At 38.4% G+C, this 26,426-nt stretch overlaps 1 protein-coding gene across 7 annotated transcripts in view; it reads right to left on the reverse strand.

The window, feature by feature from the left end:
- The window catches only part of ryr3 (ryanodine receptor 3), a 120,979-nt gene that overhangs the window by 79,345 nt on the left and 15,208 nt on the right, over nt 1–26,426 (reverse strand). For 2 of the 7 annotated variants that reach the window (XM_067571828.1, XM_067571827.1), the window contains exons 2-13: nt 24,136–24,255; nt 16,596–16,700; nt 13,973–13,993; nt 10,262–10,276; nt 9,760–9,834; nt 9,272–9,350; nt 8,710–8,822; nt 6,157–6,256; nt 5,719–5,812; nt 4,955–5,029; nt 2,892–3,048; nt 818–982 (exon numbers count right to left, since the gene is read on the reverse strand). In XM_067571828.1, the coding sequence (XP_067427929.1) occupies nt 818–982; nt 2,892–3,048; nt 4,955–5,029; nt 5,719–5,812; nt 6,157–6,256; nt 8,710–8,822; nt 9,272–9,350; nt 9,760–9,834; nt 10,262–10,276; nt 13,973–13,993; nt 16,596–16,700; nt 24,136–24,255 (1,119 nt within the window). The remainder of the gene's footprint in view (nt 1–817; nt 983–2,891; nt 3,049–4,954; nt 5,030–5,718; nt 5,813–6,156; nt 6,257–8,709; nt 8,823–9,271; nt 9,351–9,759; nt 9,835–10,261; nt 10,277–13,972; nt 13,994–16,595; nt 16,701–24,135; nt 24,256–26,426) is intronic. The other 5 variants (XM_067571833.1, XM_067571829.1, XM_067571832.1 and 2 more) reach the window with 3 other exon arrangements.

A 26,426-nucleotide genomic window follows, 5' to 3' on the forward strand; every position in this document is an offset into this window, starting at 1 on the left:
TCACAATAATCCCACCTGTCTCACCCAAAACTAACTGTCACCTTCCACATGGCCCATTATCGCATTTAAATGAGTTGTTGCCTCATGGGTGCCTGTCAGGTGAGCATCTGAGAGGGGTGAATGGGGTTGTGTCAGTATCCAGAGTACATGAAGATTTAGAGTAGAGTGAAAATAAACATTTGCATGGGTGAGATAGGTTTTTAAATAGCCATATAACCCAGTTGTTTGACTGGGTGTGATTTGCTACTGTACACATGGGCTACAAGGTGTTAGAGACAAGCTATGGCAGGCATTCAGGATCTTACAGTAAGACAGTAGGATGCTGGATAGTATATAGTTACTGTATTTGTAACACTATGCAGCAGTGCAATGATTGAGTCATAATTATACAAAAGGCAGTTCCACCTATTATGTCTAATTAATCTATTTTTTCAATATCAATATATTTTATTACATGCAGTAAAAAAAAATCTTTTGTCAATTTTTAATTGCAATTTGCGGAATGAATCCATAGAATATGAATTCTGGAATTAAATAGTAATCGTAAGAAAGTATGTTGCGGAATGATAAACTAATCTTAAATTCCGCAATGTTAAAGTAATGGTAAGTTCCGGAATTATCCAGTAAAATGTATGCTCCAGAATGATTCCGTAACATGTAGGTTTCGGATTGATAATGTAAAATGTACGTTCCAAAATAAAGTAATCTTTAAATTCCGGAATGATAAAGTAAATGCAAATCCTGGAATGATTTCAGTAAAATGTAAGTTCTGGAATAATTCAGTAAAATTCTTGAAGAAAAGTTTTATTCCATTTACCCGTCTTTTCAGGGGTCCTAGGCGAGACGATTTGGCATCAGGTGCTTGGTAAGACAGCCACAGTCCTGTCGCCACATGCATGATGAAGCAGACAGAGTCTCCATACTTGATCTCTGGCGTCCCCATGCCTTCGATGTCCCTTTTTGGGCCCATGTCGCCCTTTTCCTGTTGTTTTCCCATTGAGAAGGACATACACACACACACACACACACACACACACACACACACACACACACACAGGCATGGAAATATGACAAATGAAGATGCATTGTGATTAGATGGTAATCAGAGAGGCAGGTTGAGGAGAGTACAGTCATTGGCCTGCTGGGAGGTTGCTGCTAGCCTCATTAGCTCTGCTACATTTCTGGCTCAGGAGAGATGGAGTGATGCAACTTATTGCAGTTGACAGCAAGTAGCGGGGAACATATTAATGTCAATGTTCAAAATGGCAAGACATTGACCTTTCTAGAAACAGGAACCAACTGGCACTGGGTGGTGTGGACAAGTGGTGGAAGGGAGCGGTTAAGAAATACAGACAAAATGAAGAATATTTATTTTTCCAAAGAAGTGTGTGTCCTCAGTAATCCTATGCAGTCTGTGGATCCTGCAGGGTAGTGATTACTGGGAGGGCAATCACATTTGTCAGGAGTGGGATTGGATGTGAAAATAAACCCTCAGAAGTGAACAGGACTCAGGAGGATTTCTTACTGTACCTATTGTAGATAAAATAATATCTGCAGAGACACAATAGTACTCTGTGGAGGTGTCTCAAGGTATTGTGCTGTTTATGTGGCTGTAGCTGGTTCAGCACAGGATAATAATGTAGGATTACTTACTCAACAGACAGTGAATTCAGGAAATCTGCTATAAATATTGATGTCTGAAGAATCTCAGTCATACTATAAATACTTCCACAAAAAAAACTAGAGCCCTACAGATGAATAGTTATCACTATTATGCATAAAAGCTTTAGCTTAGTGGTTCCCAAAGTGGGGCCTGGGGACCCCCACCTTGAGGGGGTTCCAGGGGGTCCCCAGCATAAAGGGGAATTAATTTATTTCACTATAATTCCATCCATAAGTAACACAATGGCAGAATGTATGACTATTTTGGTCATGGGTTTCAAACGCAAAAATCTTATCAGATGGGGGTCCGTGATCTAATTTGTGACAGTTTAGGGGTCCTTGATGTGAAAAAGTTTTAGAGCCACTGCTTTAGCTTATTGTATTAGGACCTATCCGGGTCTAATTTTGATAGAAGATAGATTCAAGAAAAGAGTAACTTTAACAGCTAAAATGGGAAATAACAGTAGTATTTTGCATTCAAAGAGGGTTGGGAATCAAAAAGACATGAAACACGATCAAAAACAATCTGACCACCTTCTGTATCTAAACTGCACAAATTAAAAGTACCCACAACATATCTGAGCTTCATCAAAATACCTATTTTCAATTTGAATTTCAAGTACGCCATGTGGTCCTTTCTCAAGGTTATTTTTAGCAGCAAGACTTTATTTTTAGAATACATGCTATTAAAACAGAAGAGCTACACAGCCCTCAGAGAGTTCAAAACAGAGAGAGTGTGGGATAAAAAGGATGGGTAATTGAGGAGAGGCGAGTAAAAGAATATGAAGTAGATATCCTATAAATCTCATTAACTTACTTATACAGTATATCCACCAATGCATCATGAAGAATCCTAAAAAACTGTAGTGATGATAGTAAATCTCTCTTGACCTCCTAATTGTAAATGACCTCGATTAGGCCAGTGGACAACATGAATGTTTACTCCATCATTTACAGTGCTGTGCTGTCTACTCAGCAGCCATGAAAAGGTCAATTTATTGTGGCGAGGCATGAGCTCATTAAGAGCTTACAGATCCGTCTCAAGAGTCTCTGATGAAATCGTCAAGGGAAGATATTTTGACTCCTCTTTTCATGAGATAAGTTGACTTAGAACATTTATTTACATTGGCACCCAGGGCAGGTTTAAAATGGTCTAATTGCCTTGCTCAAAGGGTTTATCACACCTAGTTGTAAAAGTAGGGATTATAGGAGAACTAAGGAGCACTGACCTTGGAAGGCCTGAAGCAGAAGGAAGTGGCCATGGTGTCGGACTTCTCCCTGTCCTGCAGGACCAGTCCACGGTCCTCAGTCAGGGCCAGGTAATGGCCAGTAGAGAGGTGTCGTAGTCGGAAGGCCTGGCCCCAACGAATGTGGCTACCGCTCCAGCTAAACACAGAGAACTGGTGTCACAAACTTTGCAACACTGATAATTCTTAAACACTTAAAACTTTACTTGGCTGCTTATATCTTTATTTTTATTAATTGACAGTAATATCAGAGTTTTCCAGACTTTTCTAATACAGCTGTCTGGAAATTTTTGACAATATACAGTTATTTTCTGGAAAACAGTCAGCAGTTTTAGTTCTAGGGGCATGGCTCTAGGGATGGCAATGTCGGTCTGTTGATCGGTCAGTCCAACTCAACAACTGCTGGATGAACTGGTGCCCAAAGCAAGAATCCTAATGACTTTGATGATTCTCTGATGTTTCCTTTACTGCCACCATGAGATTGACATTTGCAGCTTTGAGTGAAATGTCTCAACAACCATCCGATGGCTTGCCATGAAATTTGGTAAAGACATTTACGTCCCCCTCGGGATGAAATGTAGTTAACTTTGGTGACCCTTCTTCAGGTCAAAATTTCAATTTGTCCAGTTAATTACAATACCTGCAACATTGATGACTTTGTGATTAGTGCTAATTAGCAAATGTCAGCATGTTCAAACACTAAACTAAAACGGTGAACTTGGAGCACATTAGGCCTGCAAAACTTAACCATGTTAGCATTGTCATTGTAGGCAGGCAGCATGCTCATGTTAGCATTTAGCTCAAAGTAGTTCTGTACCCAAGTACAGCTCACAGAGCCATTAGTGTGGCTGTAGACTTGTGTTTGTTATTGACTGAGATGTGTTCATAGCACTGAGCATTAAAACTGTCAAAAATGAAAAGCTGGCATTGAATGGCTGGTTAGATTTTTAGCCTTGTTTACTTATTCTTTGCTCCAGTAGTTCCTGATTGAAATAAACACTTTGACAGTTTTAACTATTGTATTAAGGCAATGTTCTAATAAGTAAAATGAGTTTGGTTCCCCATAGTGAGGCACCTCACTCATATTCTCAGAGTACAGGGGTAACAGGGTAAGTTATCTCAAGTTTATAATTCTCAAAGTAATGTATCAAAACAGTATTGTTTCAGCAGTGGTATCAAAGCATAGCTATCATATTTATTGAGAAATTTGTTTGATATTACCCAGCCCTATTCTGGAGGCTATTCTGGATCCAAATAATCTAGGTATTTGTTTATTATTACATGTTAGCTAGTTCACCAAACTGCTCTCCATGCTATCTAGACTGTTGACCTTCCCCAATCATGATTGCTGAGTTCATGAATTAATGAAACAAGATGCAACTGATTTATATTTCTCTTTTTTACTTGAGGTTACATAGACCATACTCTATCACTCTGTACTGCAGGTTAATTCACCTAAAAAATATACCTATGGAGAATGTCAACTGAGAAATCAATGAAGTTTTAACTTTTTTAACTGTCGATGAAGCTTAACTTTTTCAGTATGGATGACGCAGTTCAACTCCTGTTCAAAATGCCTTCTAAGCCGAAAAGGATACCATGGGCCTTAATAGATGCACCTGCACCATTTCAAAGTGTACAGACTCTGACAGGCAGTCCCAGTGAGAGCTGCCAGACGACGTGACTGAGGGGAAATTGCGTGGGTAGCCAGTTAAAGAAAGAAAGGAGGAAGAAGAGGAAGCGTGATAGAGAAAGAGAAGTAGAGAAATTGAAAGGGATGGTAAACAGAACCTCACCTTCTGGAGGATTCTGCCTACTAATTAGTAGCGACAGCTCGGTGTAGAGAGAGGTGAAGTGTACAGTAACCTACAGTACAGTAGCTGTGAGATAAAGCACCAATTCTTTTTATTCTTTATGAAGAAATCCCACTCAAATAAGACAACTCATCTGTGTATTTCTGAAAGACAACTAGGGTTTTTGATTATTTACTTTACAAAACTTATTTTTATCACTATGAATGTGTATGTATTCATGTCTGATCTCACCTGATCCTGAGAGGCTCCAGTCTCCACAGTGAGCGGGCCTTTGACGATCCCTTACACGCCTCATAGTTGACTATCCTGAGAGCACAAAGACAGAAGTGGGGGGCACCTTTAATTTCTGAGACTTTCAAGTCACAGTGTGAATAAAATAACTTGAAGAGTTTCTGCTGCAGTAGTGGCACAGGGAATACCAATGATCATGATAAAATCTCACTGCTCAAGTACCGTATTCGCTCAAATATAAGATTAGACTGATTATAAGACGATCTCCACTTTTTCAAATGTAATTTCCAGAATAAAATATCATCTTATATTCGGCCAGTACTGTATTTTGATGACAAATTATTCCATGAGACGATGTTTCTTACAAAAGCACCTTTTTTGAATTCAAGAACAGTTATACTGAAGTTATTTACATGTATTGATCATGGAAAATTGACTAATGATTGAAAGGTCAGCTGTCTCATTACTACATGAAATTCTTGCCTAAAATTCACACAAAAAAATGACACATATTTTTAAATGGATATTAAAGGATCTGAAATGAATTTGCCAATAACGCCAATACTTCACTTTACAGAGTTGTAGTGAACTTTACATATACAGGAGCTGCAAGTCCTGTTTGATAGGCCACAAAGCAGATTTACTTTTTATCCTCATCTTACACAAAACTACTTAAATATTTCAGCCATTTGAAGAAGTGACTCTTTGATCACAGGAAAACTTGGAACTGAACTAAAAATGAGCTGAAATTCCACAGTACTAACCTCTGCTCCTCCTCGCTCTTGTCTGCCCCAGGGATGGTCAAGTTCTCATCATGCCCATGACAAAGACGCATCACATGACCACCAGTCAAATACCCTAATAAGACAAAATCAAGAGTAAGACTGGAGTTTTCATCATTCAATATTCATCTTCAATCTTGAAGCTATGATTTAATATTTGTTTAAAAAAAAGCTAATATGAAACCATGAATTCAAAGATCACAACATCAAAAATGTTTGGCAGGAGCTGTTCTGTGGCTTCTATAAGAGTTTTTTGATCTTTAGTTTTTTTTTTTTGCAAATGCCCCACTTTGAGTTATCAGCCTTAATTAAGGGAGGTAATTTGTTATTGTGTATAGGTATAGCCATACATCCAGAAAACCATTAGATACAACTGTATTTAAAAAGTCCTTGAAAAAAAGAGTACGGAGGAGAACTTGCCTACAGCCTTGTTGCCTGAAGAGCAGGTTGGCTGGACGTTCCACAGGGTCTGCATGAAGGACGCGTCCACTTGGATGTTGCCATTGGAGATAGAGAGGTGCTGCAAGAGAGAGGCAGGTTACACAGGGCTTTAGACAGAGGGGTGGAGACTGCCAGTGAAGTAGTTGTGTTAGCAAGAGGGAAACGCATACAGACACCGAGATTCAACAATACTGCACAGATGAGGGAGATGTCCCAGAGTTGGGATTTGAAAAAAAGATTAAAACAACTTTGTGTCTCTCCTCTGGAGCTGCCAAACAGTGTTATAATGCTGTGGGCTAAAAAACACTGCTGCATCAGTGTTTCTCTGTGCGGCAAAATCCAGATAATACTCTACAATAATTCCTTCCAGCAGAAACACTTGGAGCGGCTCCCATTTCCCTACAGGCAGGATTCAGAAATTATCCCAGCCCTCAGCAACATCCTCGCAAGAGCTGATGTGTTGATTGGCGAAGGCATGCAAATGTGGAACATCTTGTACTATCTAACTGAATTCCCCTGAAAACAATGTACTTTTACATGATTGTTGAGCCAAATATAACCATCCATTTAGTATTTTTATTAGTCTGGCTTAGTGTTAGATTTATAGGATGTGTGACTTTTACTGTGACTTTAGACAATGTACAGTATACCATATATTTTACTGCAATCTTGCCTGTGTGTTGACATATAATATGAATTGATGGAGTGCTGAGCATGATATGTATTGCAAACTAGTTTGCAAATTGTATGAAACAAACTTCTTGCTCTCTAATATTCTGACATTCAGGCACTAGGCTGGACAACTAGATGCAGACCAAAAGGGAAACTGCTGACAAAGTTCTGTCTATCTGGACACAAAGCAACAAATGCCAACTTCCTGAAAAGAGTGCATCACGACCTCTGTGATTGTTCACAGTAATGGAGCACTGATTGCTTTTTCCTGAATTTCTGATACGTCCCATTCTTCAAAAGCTGAGCTTCCATCGGGCCGAATCAGGTGAAGATTTCCCATCGGAGGAGATGAAAGTCTGGCCATTTGACAGTTTTGCTTTAATTGCACAATTACTTCCCTGAAAGGCTATAGCAGCCACTAGAAGCATGCACTGCTCACTGCTCACTATCCTATGCTTGGCACGTTGCCGTCCCTCCCTTTTGCCATTTCTGTCTCTACCTCTTCTTCTCCCTCTCACTCTCCCTCTTGAAATCCCCCTCTCCTCTCTCTTTACCAAGTAAGTTAATTGAGGTCGGGAGTACAGCGCTGCGTAAGGGAGGCGGTGTAAGCTCATCAGTCAGATGGATGCCTTCCATAAAAAATATTTTTTAAAAAGAAGGCTGCACAGGAGGGATTTACAGGTAATCAGATTTCCATTACAGATAGCAGTGTTAAGTTTTAAAGATTTCCCCCTGAACTGCCTTGTCACTCTGAAGTTGGATAAGTGAGACGGGTATCCAAGCTATCCTACGGCTATAAAACTTTTCAAAGTGCCTTTTGAGACAGACAATGAACCAAAGCAGATAACTCTGGCTATGCGGGGTGCCGAACCTCCAAAAAACAACCATCCCTTTTTGCATCAGGCAGACTCTCTTGGATGTTTTGAGGCAGACACCTCTGTTCTGACACGAAAACATTTGGCAGAGCAAAAACAAAAGCCCCCCAAAAAAAGAAACAGCAGAGAAAATCTGAATTAAGGGAGATCTGACAGGAAAACCAGACAAAAGGAAAATGAGAGATGATACAATGTGCTTCAAAAACAAGAGACTGTGTCTGGAGCACCCAGAGTGTCTGAAAAACAGTAAATATTCATGAGAAGAGAGAAAATGAGCAGAGGCCTGCTGATTTAATGAGACTCGATTCAGCTGCAGTTAACCAGTCATCTACTTATAGTGAGTAATTTTGAGTTTAGGTCAGATGATTCTCTTTTGTATCACATGTTATCAGCCCAAGCTCAACTACCTTTAAAAAAAAAGATTTACCATGGGAGAAGTTTAATTGTATCAAAATCAGACTGCTACAGAACATAATGTCAATGACCTGGGTTGTTTTTAGCATTTTTTTTTTTAAAATCACACTTTGGAGTAGAAATCTACAGATGAAACATGACTATATGCATAGTGGGGTTTGTGCCTGTATTTGATTTAACATAAGGCAAAATAAATATCACTTTTAAACTAAGTAATTAGTAAGTATTAATTTGAGATAAACAGCATTATAAACTTTGTTCTGAAGTCATTTCTTTATGCTTTTATATTTCTTCATTATTTTGTACATTTTTTAAATGTTTTTGGATATTTATATTATTTTTCAATGTACAGTATATACTACACTGGCCTTTGGTTGTTTTAGCTGATACTTATTGTGTGTGTGTTTGTTGGTCTGGGTGGCAAACTGCTGCAAGGATAGTTGTACTGCCAGTTCTCTAGTGACATAAAGAAAAAATTAAACTTTAAAACTTTGACCTTCACATTTTCTTCACGGTTACATGTCAGTTTGATAGAAGCTAATTTATTGACGAGTTACTGGACATGACATACCAGGTATCTCTCCGTTGATACGCTGACAAGAATCAGGTCGTCTCCGATGCGGACTTTCTCTCCCTCTGATCTCTGCTTGGACGCAGGGTGGATGGTCCACCAACAGGCCTCGCCTATTGACACAAAAACATACACAAAACACACAAAAACATTATTCAGTAATTGGTGATAAAGTGTAATACAGCAATTGAGCAGGTCTCTTGTCAAAAACAGTCACTGACGTTGCCATTTAAAAAATAGTCCTGACTGCTATCTGCTGTTTAAGTGACTGTCTATTCCAAGAGGCAAAAAGCATAAAAATAGCAATCATCTGAGGAAGACTGAAGAAGCACTTGAAATATTGCTTTCACTTGATAAATGGCTTTGAGCATTGTTGTAGTTCAAATGTCAAGTGTAGCACTACTGTACACCCACATGCACACAGACAGTTATGTCTCCTATGGCTACTGATACAATCTCAAGGTTAGGCCGACCTGAAACAGCCATTCAAGAGGACTGGATTCAATTAAAAGCAGTAAAAAGCCATGTGAACTTTGAAAGGTACCCATTAGTCATACTGTACCTATTGAGTCTTCTTGTAGTCCAACATCAAATGACAGCTTGTCTGTCAGAGACCTTGATGTCTTCAAACAGGTCAAGTACTGAATGAAAAATTAATTAGTGTTAGGTCAGAGGGAACAGTTCAGCTGCTGTTCAAATATCTCTTATCTGACTAAAACAGTCAATTTCAAGGACAAAAAAAGTATAATATATATATATATTTAGTGACAAACAACAATATTTACAACACACAATAATTAGTTCCTGCTTCTCAAATGTGGAAGAATTGCAGCCTTTCCAGTTTTTGTATCACTGTAAATGAAATCATTTTGAATTTTGTAACTGTGTGTCAAAGTCAGACTCTTCAGACACAAAACTAATGTAGTCATTTGGCTCTGTGAACTTTAAAATGTCATTATTTTCTGACATTTTCATAAATTGATTGCACCCTTATATACAGTACATGTTTATGTTTTTATCACCTTATCAAATTGCATTCTTAACACTCACCATGCGACTGAAAGAGTGGCGTAATAGGATGGCATGACCGTAGAGCAGGGTCCGGTGTCCGCCCCCCTGACCCGCCTGCCAGAAAATAAACAGGTGACAGATTATTATCATACCCTAACATCCTTCAACCTCTGGACCCTGTCAGGTTTGACACATCACATCTATACTGCTTTTGGCTATGTGTGTGAACTGCATGTGACCGAAGGGGTAACAAAGTGTCTTCCACCACGGACCTCCATTCCAAGTGCAAGCAGGCAGACAAAGAAAGAGGGAGGAAAACACACAAAAACTACAGTCTAAACAGTCAAAGAACCCAACAAACACAAACATGTATAGTACCACACTTATTAGACAGCTTGCCCATTCTTGCGACAAACAAGAATAATTGTGACATACAGTAATACAATGTCAGAGGAAATGTGAAAGAAATAGTTGAGCAAAAAAAGATTGAAGATGAGATTTGTTCTTCATTACTCAGGTGAACAAAGAAAATTCTACTTACCCTTTTAATCAACCTCTAGCGGCAGCAGGAAAAAAAGAGAAGATACCATAAGTAGAGACATCTAAACTATGATCAAGGTAATGGTGCAAAGTACTCTACAGTATGATCTATCTAAAGCTGGCATGCTGGAGCTGGTGCTGAAATGACACCTCCGAGCTCCTTCAGTCAGGGATAAAAAACAGTAAAAAATAGTTTTAGAGCTGGACACCAGGCCTACAGCATTAATGGACTGGACACTTGAGTGTCTGTCAAAACAGCAAATATACAAATACACAAAATTTTACATTAAAAAAGGTCCTAATAATGTTTAATAATGTTTTGTTTTTATTCACTGGACACTTTGGCCATTGGGTTAAATTGTCTTTAATTTTTACCATTAATCCACACACCTGATACTGCTGTTCATACACGGTTAAATATTTCTCAGTGTCATAGCGGAAACTTATTTTTATTAAGGCTATAAACACACACTATTCTTAACTATAGTTGATTTACAGTGTCCAGTCTACATAATTTGAGTGTCATTTGATGTGGCAAACAACATTTAAACTCCTCACACAAACTGTCGAGGACGATCGAGCCCAGGACTGGGGCAGTGCTAACCACTACACCGCTCCCTGCAGTGTTTACCTAATAGGCAATACCATGGAGGCTATCCTGTTTCTTGTCCAGTTGTCACGGTTAATTTGTGTGTTTGCTCGCAGGGTCACATTTAAACTGACCTAAAGGGAACTCCCAACTGGCCCCAGAATATGACCTCAAGCTAATTCTTTCTTGGCTACCAAGTCTCTCCCAAATGGCCTGTATAAGTCAGACAAATAAGGAAACGGAGGGTTTGATCAAAAGAAAAATGGGAAGAGTATCCAGCAACAGCTGGGAGTGAAGGAGGGGGTACGGAGAGAGAGCCAGCCTGTATTTCAGGCCTGCTGTTGTGCTGACACATCACTGCCAGGAATTGTGACCTTTGGTTTGCTGCCCCTCCCGCTGTATAACTGTATCCTAAACAGCTTGGTACTGGCCTGGGAGTGTAGTGTGTGTTAGCTACTGTGACAGAGAAGTTTGTGTGCATATGTTGTCGGAAACGAGGTGTGGTGTAAGTTACGCCTTCGATGATACGAGCCAGAGTTTTTGGAAATTTAATTGTCTTGCTAGTCAGTGTTTCCTGCCAAGTCCCGAGGACATAGCTACTAGGAACCAAAATCATCCTGTGTCATGGTAGACTGCCGGCTTTAATATTGTACATCGTGCTGACTAATATTAAAAGACAATGCAAGAAAATGTACCGTTTAGTTTTAGAATAGCCCCTATGCAGGGCAGTCATTGTCCTTGATGGATTTGCCATCCAAGTAAAGCACCAATGACATGTATTTGTTGCCAATAAGTTGCTTTTAGGAAATATATTTAACACTCAAAACTACCAGGGAGCAGGTGAACTTAACAATTCAACAATTTTCAATAGTGGCCGGCTGCCACTCCATTGTCCACCTGTTTATATCAGTAAGGGTAGAGCATATATTAGAAACACCTCTCAGTATAGCACTCACATTTCTTCACTTATTTTTCTGACATTATACTTACAGTTTCAAAAGTAAACGTTATGCAGAATGGCTAATGTCAATATTATATTATTAGATCACTATTATTGCTGCAACATGTAAGCAGTATTTTCATAGTGTAGTTGTTCAAGGTGGTGTGTGGTATGTATACTGTGGGGTAGTTTCATTTCATTTATTTTTATGTGTAGCAGAAAAAAAAACAGGGGAGCAAAACTGTTGAAAGCTGTGGATCTGACTCATTTTAGAAACGGTTTTCTATCAGGTTTCCTGCAGTTTAACATATAACTATGCATTGCATTTTTATAAAAGAATATGTTTTGTTTGTAAAACTTGATTCTGAAATGTACAGTAACTTCAGCTGTCAAATAAATGTAATGGAGTAGGAAGTACAATAATTCCCTCTGAAATGTGGTCACATAAGTATAAAGCAGCATAAAATGTGAATATTCAAGTACAAATACCTCAAAATGATACTTAAGAAATTTAGTAAATGTACTTTGTTTCATATCATGGTGGAATGTAACTGAGGAGCCAGTGATTGGCAGTTTTACATGAGAAATTACTTATATGTACAGATCAAGTATAACAAATGTCATTCATTTATTTTCTCTAAATTGTTTTGGCAGCAGTGGTAGAATGGTCTAATGGAAAATACAAACTACTTGAAACACATGGATGACTTGGTGTCAATGTTTTAATCACTTACAAGAACCAATCTCCTAAACACTCATTGCTCTTTAATTTTCCTGCCTGCTGGCCTTTACATGAATGAAACAATGTCTGCTTTCTCTTTGCCAGAGCCTGACAGAGCTATTATGCCAAACTATGACTAAGTAATTTACCTAAATGTTGACTTCATATCAATAGCTTATTCTTATGTGGAACAGCCTGAGCGTGGGAAATAGCATACTATTTTTCAAGGCCACAGAGAAGAGATTCATGCTAGACTCATTTACTAAGTACCATCTGATGTATTGATTGATCCTTGTCTCTAGATAATGAGACAGGGATTATGCTCTATTTGCTTTGCATTTACTTCATAACAGTCTATCAAAATACAGTATGATCTGCACTGTGATGAGTAAATAAGTGCCAGTTCGGAGAAAGGAAAAAACTTAAGCACCACCAATCCAGTCATGACACTAAAAAAGGAAACTCACAGATTGGGGATATAAAAAAAAAATACAAACAAGTGTAGTTTGTTGGCAGTATAGTGTGTTGCATGAATACTTACATACTGCATGAATTGCAGAGAGGCAATCCTATAGTATCAAATACAACAGCTTTGCTCAACAACAGTGCGTGTGCACACTCTGAAATCAAAAGGATTTCAGGACATTTCCTCATGTAAATACCCTTGAAATTAATTGATGTTAGAGACCAAACAGAGCAACACACCCAAACCACAAAGTGAGTTTTCTGCCAATGTGTGGGTTTTCAGATCCTTTTGTTTAGATTAAATAAATGTGAAGAATTATGTGAGCTCATTACTACCTTTGGTAAGCAAAATTTAATGACTATATATGCATTTATTTATTTTTTAACAGCACAGACATATTTTAAAGCTATATACTAAGACTTGAATCTTAATACATAAAAATCAAAGAAAAATGGGATAATGAATGCTTTAAGCAAATGAGAAGCAGACACTATCACTTGAAAGTGTTTGCACACTTGCACACAAAGTAGTCTTCAAAGAGGCCAGGCAAAACATTTGACTCATGTGCACAAGATGACAGTCCCAGTGAATGTCTATTTCAAGATTGCCGTAAGTTAAAGTTCGGAAAAATTTGTGACAAGCTAATTGCTTGTCCACAGACTGGCTGAGGGAAAGAGAATATTCAAAGCTATAGTGAGGGGAAAGCTTAATTTATTACCCATGGGGAGTCTACACATAAATAAATGTCTTTTAATATCCTTTTGCACATGTGGTGAAGTGCAGAAATTGAAATGTATTACCATTAACTTAATATCTCCCTATAATGCAGTACCTGTCATACACTAAGTGCTTTACATGCTATAAATGCAACTTTTATGACAATCAAGAAATAGGCATCCCTTCAAGTGAAAGTGCTGAAAGTTCAACCCTTTCATTTGGCAGTCAGTACGTCATGCACACTGATAACATGATGGATGAACGAACTGATGGACCTACCCATTTTTCATGGTCAGCACTCTAGTAACACACAAATACAAATGGAAAGAATGTGTTATTTGGATGTATAGCGGTCAATTCCACAACCTGAGAGCAACAATAGAGAGAAATGGGCCCTTACTATGGAAAGGAAGAGGAGGGAAATTTATTAGCCTTGCTACCAGAGAGTTTGTATTCTAGCCAACATTATGTTGTCTTGCCAAACAAGGCCAGCCAACAATGTTGCACTGTTGAGCACAAAACAAATCTGCTATCCAGGCTAATAACAATGCAGGCCTGATCCTCCAGTGGAGAGGACCCAAGCGGTATACAAAATTGGACACTTAAAGACCCATCTATGCCAGAAGGCTATGTTGTGCATGAAAATGCAGTGGTAGCCAGAGTCATCCAGTACAGCACACATCTAGGTCTATCTTGCTTTAGTATTGTGGGATTTTGTACTTGGTTCATCTTGCAAATAGTACTGTAATGCTCTGTAGTGCTACAACTGTGCTGCACAATGATTCATGCTACCATAGCCTTCTCATCTCTGTTCCTACAATAGCTAATGATCAATTGAGGACTGTTATTAAAATCAACACAGACCAGGGTTATTCATTAGGAACAGTGCTTTAAAAAAAAGAAGAAAAAAATAACACCACTACAAACAAGCAACGTCTTGTATGCAGTGGTTGATTATGTATTTGACAACTAAACAGTGTTTTCTCTTTGTTTTCCCCAAAAATATATTCAGGGGAATGGGTTTAGCAATTCTTATAAACAAGGGTGATGTCATCCCTTAAAATCTGTTGACCTCCTCCTCTGGGTCTGTAGCTAGAAGTGCTGGGTGATGGGATTAAATGACACATGAAATGACTGTTAGAGCATAGCAGCATGAGTGGATATGAGCATCTGACAGGGGTTTACAGACCATACGTAGCCCACCGGAATGCTTCACTGCAGTAGATGAGAACCCCGTGGCAATACAGTGTATCTGACCAATCAAAGATTACTTACCTGCTCTAACAAACATGCCAAACGAGCTGGAGCAGAGCCGTGAGAAAAGGGCTCGCACTGTTTAGTATAAATCAAGAGAGTGGAGGGCGAGGAAAGAGGAGGCTATGGATGCAGCAGAGCACTCACAGATAATTTCCCTTCTTTCTTTGACCCTTGACGGTATTTCATTATCAGAGCCTTCTGATCTCTTTTTGCAAAACATGGAACGTGTTACAGAGAATGAAAAGAGACAGCTTCTATTTAGAATTCAATTACAGTTCTTGGTGTTAAAGCAGCTCCGAGTATTGCTAGGTGTGGTCTCTCTACTTGCTCTGAATGCCTTTGAGGATTTGATCCATCCCACTTAATGATTTTCAACATATTAACTTATCCAAGTCAAAACTTTGTCTAGGAATAGTTTGAAGCATGTGCTAAAATGATTAGTTCAGCATTTGTCAGTTTAGACTGACATCTTAAACCTGGCAACCTTACTCAGTGCAATGCTTAAAGAGAGCCTGGTTTCAGAGGTTTAAGTCTTCCATTTATACACAATTTTATGGTTAATTCAGTAAAGTCCTCAGCCATGACAGTTATTATAGTAATACAATGCAGTGCAGTTATTAGTTACTGCCTCAGACTTGCATTTTGTTCATTTTGTTGGACTTCCAAAAAACCTTTGACTCTTCATAATTTAATTTAAGATTACACTATTTAATACTAAAAAGCCCATTAACTGGAGGAAAACCTAAAATCTTGCATCCATCAGTCTGTCATCAGACACTGCAGAGGACTATGCCTCCAAAAGAAAAGCACCTTTATATTGTGGATTCAGCTAATACTTCCCCTCTGAACTGTAAAAAAGTCAAACTTTAGAATTTACCAGTATTTCTTAATTGTATTGATATTTTAGACTCTGTTTTGGTAGTTTAGTTGATCTGGTTATAACTTGAAAGATCTCAACTGTTACTTTTAGTAGAGTGACTTTGTAACATGACTGATTGTTGTTTAAGTGACACAGTGAAGTTAAATAACTAATAAGATCCTTGTTTCTTGAAGACAATGCTAAAAGCAGACTTTTTGAGTGTTTTGAGTGAAGTGTGCATCCACGCGGGCTAAGTCCACTCAAACAAAGTTGTGCTACATCAATATTTGACGTCCACATCTGACATAAAAGGAGTTTGAAACGCCATTTCCTTCTGAAAAGGTTGTAATCATGAAAAACCTGACAGCATTTAAATGTATCATTCTTGCTGGACTTGGGCTTGATTGGTTGGCCTCAAAAAAAAAAATCCCTGAAATATTTCCAAGCAGGACAGTTGAATTTGATTTAAGAAGCCTTCTCTAAGCAGATTTAGTGTGTTTGTATTTCCAGTACTGTGACTGCTGTGCCTGTGAGGGATTTATTTTAGAGTTCATTCAATAAATATCCCTTTAGATAATTTTAACAGGAAAATAGAAGAATATTATTCCATTATACTCATCCTCGGCCAAAGCACATTTCAAAATTTAAAAATATTCAAGGGCATTTTGTGTTACTGGTAGACTACAGATTGATTTGTGTATGTGTTTGTGTATGAAAGAGTTTTAGTGCGTTTGTGGTATGAGACAGAGAGGTAGGGCGGCTCAGTGGGGAGGAGGAAGTACTCACCCCTTCGCTGTTCTGCCCAGTGTTAGCCAACATCTCCTGCAGGGCCCGCACTGACAGGGACTGCTCCAACACAAACTTACAAACACATAGGTCTGGAGGAACAGACTGCAGGATGGAGGGGAAGAAAGACAAGGAGGGAGGGAGGGAGGGAGAGAGAGAGGGTCAGGAGGAGAGGACAACAAAAGGATGGTAGGAAAGAAACATTAGTTGAATGAAGAGGCAATGACAAGGTGGCATTGACATTGTAAAAGTTTATGAGATTAGTCGTATCCAAGCAATTTGATTGACATACGGGAAGTGGCCTGAATTCATATTGCAATGTCAATCTATAGTAGGTTCAAACTGATTATGGTACTTATAGGAAAAAAAAAAAAATTTTAACATATACATAAACAACTTAAACTGATATCATAATGGCTGACATCAGATATTTACATTCTGATTGCACAAATCTGTCAACATACCAGTTGGGAGTGTGAACAAGTAGACATCTAATTCATTATTTTCTATTTATCTTCATCAAGCTTAAAGAAATTAAACTGAATTGACTTAACACACACGCACACATATGTATATACGCATGTAACATTTTGTCTACATTCCCATATATATTCCCTTAACATTTCCACAGCAGTAATTGGTTACTAAATTAATTACAGGCCCTGCTCTGAGACAAGAGACCAACTGAAATGATTAAACTGCTCAGTGAGGAATGGCACCCATAAATAATTCTGATGACTTGCAACTTCTTTGCCAGACTGGTGTGTTGCTAACGAGTGGCTTGGGATTGGGGGGGTGGCTGTCAAAAGCTGTGCAGCCTGCAGCTGCGATGACCAATAACTGGTTTGGCTCGACCATATCCCTCAGCACCCTGTGCTGCTTGGTTCTCTACTATAATAAGCTTCAGATTGATCAAATTTCAACTATTATGTTTTTCAACTATTTATGTTTGTAAATCTTCATTGCATGGTTTTTATGTTTCAATAAATTCATTAATAATTGATGATCATAAATAATTCAAATATTAAATATATAAACAGACTTTCCACAACACTGAAGTGAAAGTTAGCGGGGATGATTAAAATAAGTAACAATAAAAACAGCTGATACTCACCCAAACAACAAAGAGATAATAAAGAAGGGAAGGTATATTGCTCATTTAAAATAACAATGTCTGTAAATTACTGGCTGCTTAATTGCCATTCAGAGGCAGACCTGTTTATTAATTACATCTGCTTGTCAAACTATGAAAAATTAATTTACTTTGTGATATGCTAGATGGCACTGTTGATTAACACCACACTGCTGATATAACTTGTAAAAAAAATGTAAACAAACAAATTAGCTGTAAGCCGCTGTAACGCCTACATTGTCAGTGTTCATATTCCTGGCTTAATATCTTTGGCTGATTCTAATATGATTTAGTACATATTTAACACTGTTTATCTCCATTTCATAACAATACCGTCACATAATATTCACTGCTATCCATCTCTACCAAACACAGAAGAGGATGAGGAATGATTTAAGGTGTTGGGTGCCTGCCCCAACTCAGTAACACGACCGGCTGACCCCTGACCTCTGCAGTAAGGTGAGAAATGTGAGCAGAAGGGGGGGTTGCTGGGTGATAATGAGGACGGCGCTGCCCTGTAACTCAACACAAACATGCATGGGAACCTCCGACACTGCTGTGTGTGTCTAGTTCTGTGTGCTGCAACCAATATTCTGCACACAAATGTTACACTCAGATATTCATCATTTAATTTCCTTTACACCCAGATAAGATTTTTGCCAGTGACACTAAATCCATTAAATGTCACGGACTAGTAACCTCCCAAATCTAGTTTTCTCACCACAAAACTTCAGCAGGGTCAGTTGAATATTTACTTTTGCCCTCAAGAGGACCATGACATGATGCAGCTCCACCTGTAATGTCATATGACCTTCTACAGAGATAATTCACAACCTGCTGCAGACCTTACACCTCTTATGAATTATTCACCGACAATTTTCCAATTATCATACTTCTTCCAGGGTTGGGCAGACATACTGAACATTCTCCCTTGTCTGGGAATAGAAAAGACTGTCTCTGTGGTCACAGTGACCTTTTAGAGAGTCAAATTTTTTCATGCTCTGCAGGGAGCTTGATACAACACAATATTATGAGCTGTAGAAAGGAGTAAAATGATTAATCCAAAGATCAAAAAAGTATTATTTGACAGTCTAGAGGCTTTCATCATATGCACTCTATTAAAAAGGGATCAAATAAAGTGAAATATAATGAATTCCTCCATCTTCTCAAGGTTAACCTTCTGTTTTAAATCCCAATAACTCCCTCTTATTCACTAACAAAAGGCATGTAAGCGGAAATGAATATTCTCTTATTGTCCACAAATCCCAGAAAAAGACTAAAAACAACAATGAACTGATCCGACTAGCAAGTATTGTCTGCGTAGCCAAAGCCTGATATAGCCTGATCATCTGTGCCATGGACTTCCATTGTTGTCCAAAAACTATGAAAAACACATGATTGAGTCACACTGCTGCACTGGATGCCATGCTCCTTCGTTAGCATGAACATGGGTGCTGTTGTTTATTTTTAGCCAATCCTACTGTGACGGCCACAGCCACACATGGTAATATTCACCTGATTCACTCTCCCACCTCATTAGTTTGCTACCTACACAGGTTCATTTCGTCTGCAGTCAACCACACCCAAACCATTGACATCACAGTCTGATTTTAAATCAGTTTTTCTGCTTTTAACCTTATGTTATTTTATATGAAGTGCACACATTTGTTGTAAGTTGTAGCTGGTGTCCATCTTGTTTTCCCCTTGTGTTTTATTTGATTTGGCCAAGCCACTAAATATGTTCCCTCATGTGTCATTATGTTAGATCAACTTGTTCAATGTGTAGGATTTAGTGGCATCTAGTGGTGAGGTTGCAGATTGCACCCCTCTTCCAAGCGTATAGAAGAACCTACGAAACTCGCAAGAATCGCAAAAGGCCCTCTCTAGAGCCAGCATTGGGTTTGTCCGTTCTAGGCTACTGTTGAAACATTGTGGTGCAACATGGCAGGTTCCATGGAAGATGACCCGCTCCCTCTGAAGACATAAAGGGCTCATTCTAAGGTAACAAAAACACAATGATTCTTAGTTTCAGGTGATTATACACTAATTGAAATATTATGAATATTATATTCCATTTCTGCCAATCGATCCCTCTAAATCTTACACACTGGTCCTTTAACATCTTGTTAGTTGTTGTTATACTGAGCAAAGTACTATTTTGTTGACCTCTTTTATAGGCCTAGTTATTCAATTCTTAGTTTATAATGTTTTTTGCATTTTTGGGGTTAATAAAACCCCAGTTTTTCCATTTACAACCTGACACCATCCTGCTGCCATTGATTTTCACTACAACACCAAATCTGTGGCTGACAAAAAGTCCCCAACAAATGCACTCTAAATCTACTCCTGCTTGGATAGACTTTTTTCACAGCAGACATCTTATGCAAAAGGACAGTGGGAAAAGCATTGGTGCAGTTAATAAAATTAACAATGGCTGAATACCATTGAGTTTTTCCAAATTCATGACCCTGGCATAGTGCATAATGGTTCACCAGTATGGCTTCCTTCGACAATTTAATGGAACGAAGCCATTAGTTCCATCTGTGCTTTTTCTGCTATGAGTCAAGTCAAAATGCCTGCTGTGAAAAAAATCTATTAAAGCTGAAAAGCACTACAGTAAAATGTCCGCTGATTTAGGTAATTAAGCCTTTACACAAAATGAAAATATCTAATAATGACACATTTTTATAGATTTATGTCTTCAGTAGTAATGAATGGGCTTAGGGCCGAGAGCCATGGTAGTATCGAGAGGTGGACCAATACATTGTTTGGTTTTTTAATTGTTTTTTTTTTTAGGGCATTTCTTGTGCCTTTATTATAGTGATACTGGAGAAAGTTGACAAGAAACAAAGGAGAGAGAGAAAGATGGGGGTGACATGCAACAAATGTCCACTGCCAAAATCGAACCGCGGACGTTGTGGTTATGTGGCATACGTAACCAGTAGGCTACTGGGACGTGCTATACGTTGTTGGTTTTGATGTTTTCATGGGATTTGTTAACAAATACAAAATATATATAGAATATTGCCACACTTATCTTTTGAGGAAAAGGAGTTAAAGCAGGTAACACAATTCTAAAAAAGTATTTTTTCTCTGTGGATATTCACATTTATGCAGAAAGTTGTTCCACAAGCTTATCTGATCCTCTACATCATCCTGTATGGAGTTACTGTGTTCACAAGAAAGAATGATAGAATAACAGTTTTGAAAGCTTATAATGTGCCATGAGAGTGCATTATGCTGAACAAAAAAAGTATCCAATTTAAAACACTTTTTTTAATCTGACCCAGTGACTCCCCGTTTCACCTGAGCCTTATTTCTCTCTACCAGCAGCGGCATACAGCTTGGCTTCGTTAGAGTCTAAGAAATGAGGTGTCAACACCTGAGATCAGCCAGCAGATGACAGCCCCTCGCTTTGTGCCAAACCACAGCCGTCACCCTCGACACTCAGCCACATGTCACACCCAAGGAGGCCCGAGGCATTGTCATCGGTACCAAGGTGAGGAGAGGAGAGAGGTGTTTGTGATGGTCCGCCTAGAGCTCTGCCAGCATTGCCCCTTCAACTCAACAACAGTTCCAGGTGGGTGAGTAGAAACATGCCCTCATGTCCTCAAACTTTATTTAAAGCCTTAATGTGAACGGTCTAATTCAATTAGGCTTTACTTGATATGCACAACTCGTGAAAGCATGCCATATGTAAAGTAAGTGTGAGGACAAAAATAAAACAGTATACAGATGCTGCATTGTGTAACCCAAGTACATCTGCATGTATGATTGACAGCAAACTTCCTCTCTCCACTTGAATGTCTCAGAAATATCACTGTGGAAGTGTTGTGACTAATGATGCGCATAATGACATACAACAATTATGTTGCTATTCAGAAGCATATTCTCCAGGGCCAAAATGATCTGCTTCATTTCATCGTCTTTTTTGAGGACCATACAGTACGTCTTGTCAAAAAGAAGATTAATGAGACATATAACAGTAGTGACAGCTCTGTTGTGTTGCAACAACAGCACAGGCAGCAAGAAGCAAACTGACATAATTCAGTCACAATAAAAAAATGTCATCCCTTAATTTCAAGACATTAGTTGTTCAAGACAAAAGTTATTCTCTGCAAATCATATTTTTGTTTGTTGTTGGTTGGGCTGGCTCTGCCCAGGTACCTTAACCAACCAGTAAGAATCACCAGTGCGGCATGATCCCTGACTGACCCCATAAACACTGTCAGTTGTGTTGTTAAGAGTCCAAGCCAAGTTGGAAGCACCGCACCCAGAAACTGAACCTGAATCGCTGCAGTGGTGCCTGTTTGTTTTTCCTCTGCGCCAACCAGGCAACCATTTTGAGACCTATTTCATTTAATTAGCTGTAGTTTGCACTATAGGGGTCCATTGAGAATCTGCACTTTCTAAATCATCCCCATTATTTGACAGGAAAGCTCATCTCAATATGCTGGATGGAAGGGAAACAGAGGACAAACAGATGGGGTTCAGAGAAAGAATTCACAAGTGTCTGTATGATTTATACCGTTGTGAAGAGACATTTTTTCTTTTCTTTTTTGGATGTAACATCATTTGGTGTGTCTATTTAACTACACAGAAGAATTTCAAATGAGGATATCCTAATTTAATTGCTAAAGGATTCACTTCTTGGAAAATGTAATGAACTTTTGGAGAGGGGACACAAACATGACAGGAAAACAGATAGCAGATCAATCTTAGCTTGTAATACAGCTCCAATTTTTTGTGTTGTCACACTACATCAGAATAAGCATACTTTTTCAGATAACAAATGACAACTGTATTTACTATTCATTTGAATTGAACAATGAATGAGACAGCATGTCTAGTTTTCACAAAATTGTCTGAATATTCATATCTGGGCCGGTTTCATGACGCTGAGTAAGCTGCACTCAGTTAATTACATTTCAGGAATATGTCTGCTGGATATAATATCAGCTGTTGTGATTCCTCATGCTGTCATCTCATTAAGAAAGCAGTTCATACATCAACCTGGTGGGTTTTCATTAGCACAGTAACACCCATCCAGGGACCCCATAGTGTACTTGCCAGGGGGTACATGGAAAGATTGTGGAGTAGTTCAACTAATTTGAAAAATTAAACCCACATATTGAGTTAGCTGTAACACCTGAACACCATGTGTTATGACAGAGTGTGTGAAAACCACATGTAAGCAGAAAAGTTAGTGAGTTAGCCAAAGGTAATGGATAAATGGTTGAAATAGATAACTGAAAGTAATGGATAATTGAAATGGTTTGCTAAATGATGGATAAACTTTGCTAAAATTTGGATAAGTAAATAGAAAGCTAAAAGGGATGGATAAAAAAGTCTGAATAGTTATCTAAAGTAATGGTAACAGTTGAAATAACTAAAAATAATGGATACATGGTTCAAGTAGCCTAGTTAGCTAAAAGTAATGGGTAGCTTGAAATAGATAATTGTAGCTAATGTATAGGCTAGACAGTTCACATATTTAACATTAGCTAAAAATAAAGGGCAACTAAAAGAAAGGGATAAATAGCATCAGTTCGGATAGTTAGCTAAAAGTAACAGTTAAACGGTTGAAACACAACTAAAAGTAATGGATAGACAGCTCAAATAATTAGCTAAAAGTAAATAAATGGATTAAATAGTTAACTAAAAGTAAACATTTCAGATGGTCAGCTAAAAGTAAAGTAGCAATCTTTACTCCATTGAAATGATAAATGTAATTCATGTATAGGCTAAACAGTTCACATATTAAGCTAAAAAATAATGGGCAACTAAAAGAAATGGATACATACCCTAGTTCAGATAGTTAGCCAAAAGTAATGGCTAATGGTTGGAATAGATATTATTAGCTAAAAGTAATGGTTAAATTGTTGAAATAGTTAACTAATAGTAAACATTTTAAATGGTTAGCTAAAATTAATGGATAAGCCATGCAAATAGTTAGCTACAAGTAATTTAACTATAGTGTTAAGTGGTTGAAATGTCCAGCTTCTGCCTCTCTAAGTTATATTAGTACAAATGATTAAACTGACATAAGTAGTGTTAAATAGCATCTAGTTTAAAACTGTACACTTTTGAACACTTTTGGGTGGTGTCCAGTAAGGGGTATCTCACCTGACAAGGCTGTGTGAGGGCACAACAGATAAAACAGGTTGGGAAACACTCCACTAACAAAAAAAATAACTTTCAGCTGACGTATTTTGTTAAGTATTATTTAAATATTATATTAAGTATTATAGCAAACTTTCCAGTATACTGCTTCAGCTTAAAGGTCATTAGGGTGCTTTGTAGCTGCTTTGGATGCTTGTCTCTGCCACTGAATTGCAATTGCTCCATTATAATTTCAGGTTGCAGCCTTAAAAATATCAAACTCAAAAAAATCTGTGCTGTCCTCACCTTAGCTTCAGATGTGGGTTCCAGATAACACACACGGTTTCCAAGTCCCTCAGCACCTAGACAGAACTTGCGATGCTCCTTCTGGATGGTGGCCACACTCTGAAGCACCACTTGATCATCCTGCCAGGAGGAGAGAGGAGCGTTAAAGCCAAAGATGTTTGACAGTGACCTATCCAAAATAAACGAGACCAGACAAGAAGAAAGTAACCTATGTTGGCTCAGAATTGTAGCCTCTTTTGCCCCCATCACTTGGAATCAAAATACTATGGTTCAGGTTTTCAAACTGACACCCAGTATACACCACAAGCTTTTGTATTATGAGGTTTGGCAGCCTGGGTTGTTTCAAAATCAATAATCACATTTTCCTGGATATGCAACCAGAGGAGAAAGATCAATCACAGGCATAAAATTGACAAGAATATGGGAAGCGAGATACTGTACACAAAAGGAAGTATTTTCCAAATATATTTGTCAGGTTTTGATAAAGTGGCACAAAACATTCAGAGTCGAAAGGTAACAACATGGAAACAGCTTTTATAATTTCTCGAGACTTGTGGAAATCAAATAAAAAGAATGCAGCCAAAAAGCGTTCTAGCAGTTAAACTAAAGATTAAAAAGGAAACACAAGAAAACATTTTGTAAAAAGCAGAAAAGAAAAGAAAAAAACTGTATTAATCAATAGCAGTAACAACAAACCAGCTTGAGTAATATCATTGCTAAACCCGTTACGCAGCCTCTGGTATCACTGCAGGAGAGAGGAAGACCTCGATTCAATCAGTTCAACCAACAAATGAACGTTTGTATCCATCAGGGGGGAGAGAGTAGGGCTCTATTTGGCAACACACACACACACACAAACACACAAACACAAACACACAGATATTGATTTGTTTGTGTACTGCATGTGTATGTATGTATGTGTGTGTGAGAATGTGTGTGCGTCTCCTGCCAGCTCACGTCACGTCCCACACTAATCTGAGCTGATGGTTGCCATGGTTCTAGCTCCCACCTCCTTCACAGCAGTACTAATTCAATAGATTTAGACACAGGCTGCACAGCACCCACAGACTCAGGAGGCGAGATAACAGACCCTGACAATATTTCAAAACAATGGCACCCTGGACCCAAAACTAAATAATTTGGCGTGATCGTATAGCAGAAGTTTCTGCATGATTGTACTCTGTGTGAAGAAAATAACTTAAAAAGGGTTTTACGGTTTTCAAATCTGCCCCATTGTGCTGTCAGACAAAGAATTCACCACCACCTCCTGTATGCAACAGTCAAGTAGAAAATTGAGTGTCTAATTTGTAATTTCATACCGCTGTACAGTTTTAAATGAATTGGAAACAAGTGAAAGGGTCTTTTTAGCAGAATTCAGCATGGTTTTCTGGGAATTAGGACAGATTTTCTGTTCTTTCAGCAGATGTGAAAGTTCAAATAGATATAGGAGGACTAAAGTCAATCTCTTCCATCATGTGTTGGCGTTGCACCACAAATTAGATCCTCAGTCTTTCCGGTTTCTACATGTGGGAGGTGCTCCGAATCAAAGGTACTGACTCCACTTTCTTCTCCCTCAACACTAACAGAATTCATTAGACGTGTGAATTTGTTGCTTACACTAAAATTAGTTGAAGGCTAGAATTAATTGACACCTGTGGTGCTGCGCAAGTAATAAAGTTGACCCCTGCAAAACATGCAACAGCACTGAGCATTTTATCTCAGTTAAATAAAATTAAAAAAAAAACAAAAACTCAACCTGTAACAGATGAAACAATCATCTAACTTCCAGCACCAACATATTTCTACTTCAAAGATATGATCAATATTATCCCACTGAAACACTGCCTAAAGAGAGAAATGTGACTGAAATCGATTAATAAACGAATTGTGGTTAAAGGGGCATTTACTACTTTATTTATATTGCAGCTAGATAATGCAGAAGCTAATTATCCAATAAAAATACAAAGTACTTTGGACCTCATCAAAGCTATATTTTGGTCAATCAATCTGTGTTGCACTGCAATAAAAATATATCTTGAAGCACTTTTAATGGGTAAAGTGAAGCACAGTAGAGTTAAATGTCACAGTGATTTAAAAGAGGGGCCAAGCTGGCACGACAGTCCATACCAGCAGCGTCTTAAGCACCCCACAACCCGACTTTAGGCTTCAGGGAGGTGGCTACTGATGGCAGAAATGATCACTGTTGGCTCTGAATAGCAGCTGCAGCTTTCCTGGTAGTTCTGTGATGGAGGAAACACTGTTTGTTGTTCCAGGCTACAGATAGGGTAACT

Source organism: Thunnus thynnus, chromosome 18, assembly GCF_963924715.1.
Source record: "Thunnus thynnus chromosome 18, fThuThy2.1, whole genome shotgun sequence".
In the NCBI taxonomy this organism is placed as follows: Eukaryota; Metazoa; Chordata; class Actinopteri; order Scombriformes; family Scombridae; genus Thunnus; species Thunnus thynnus.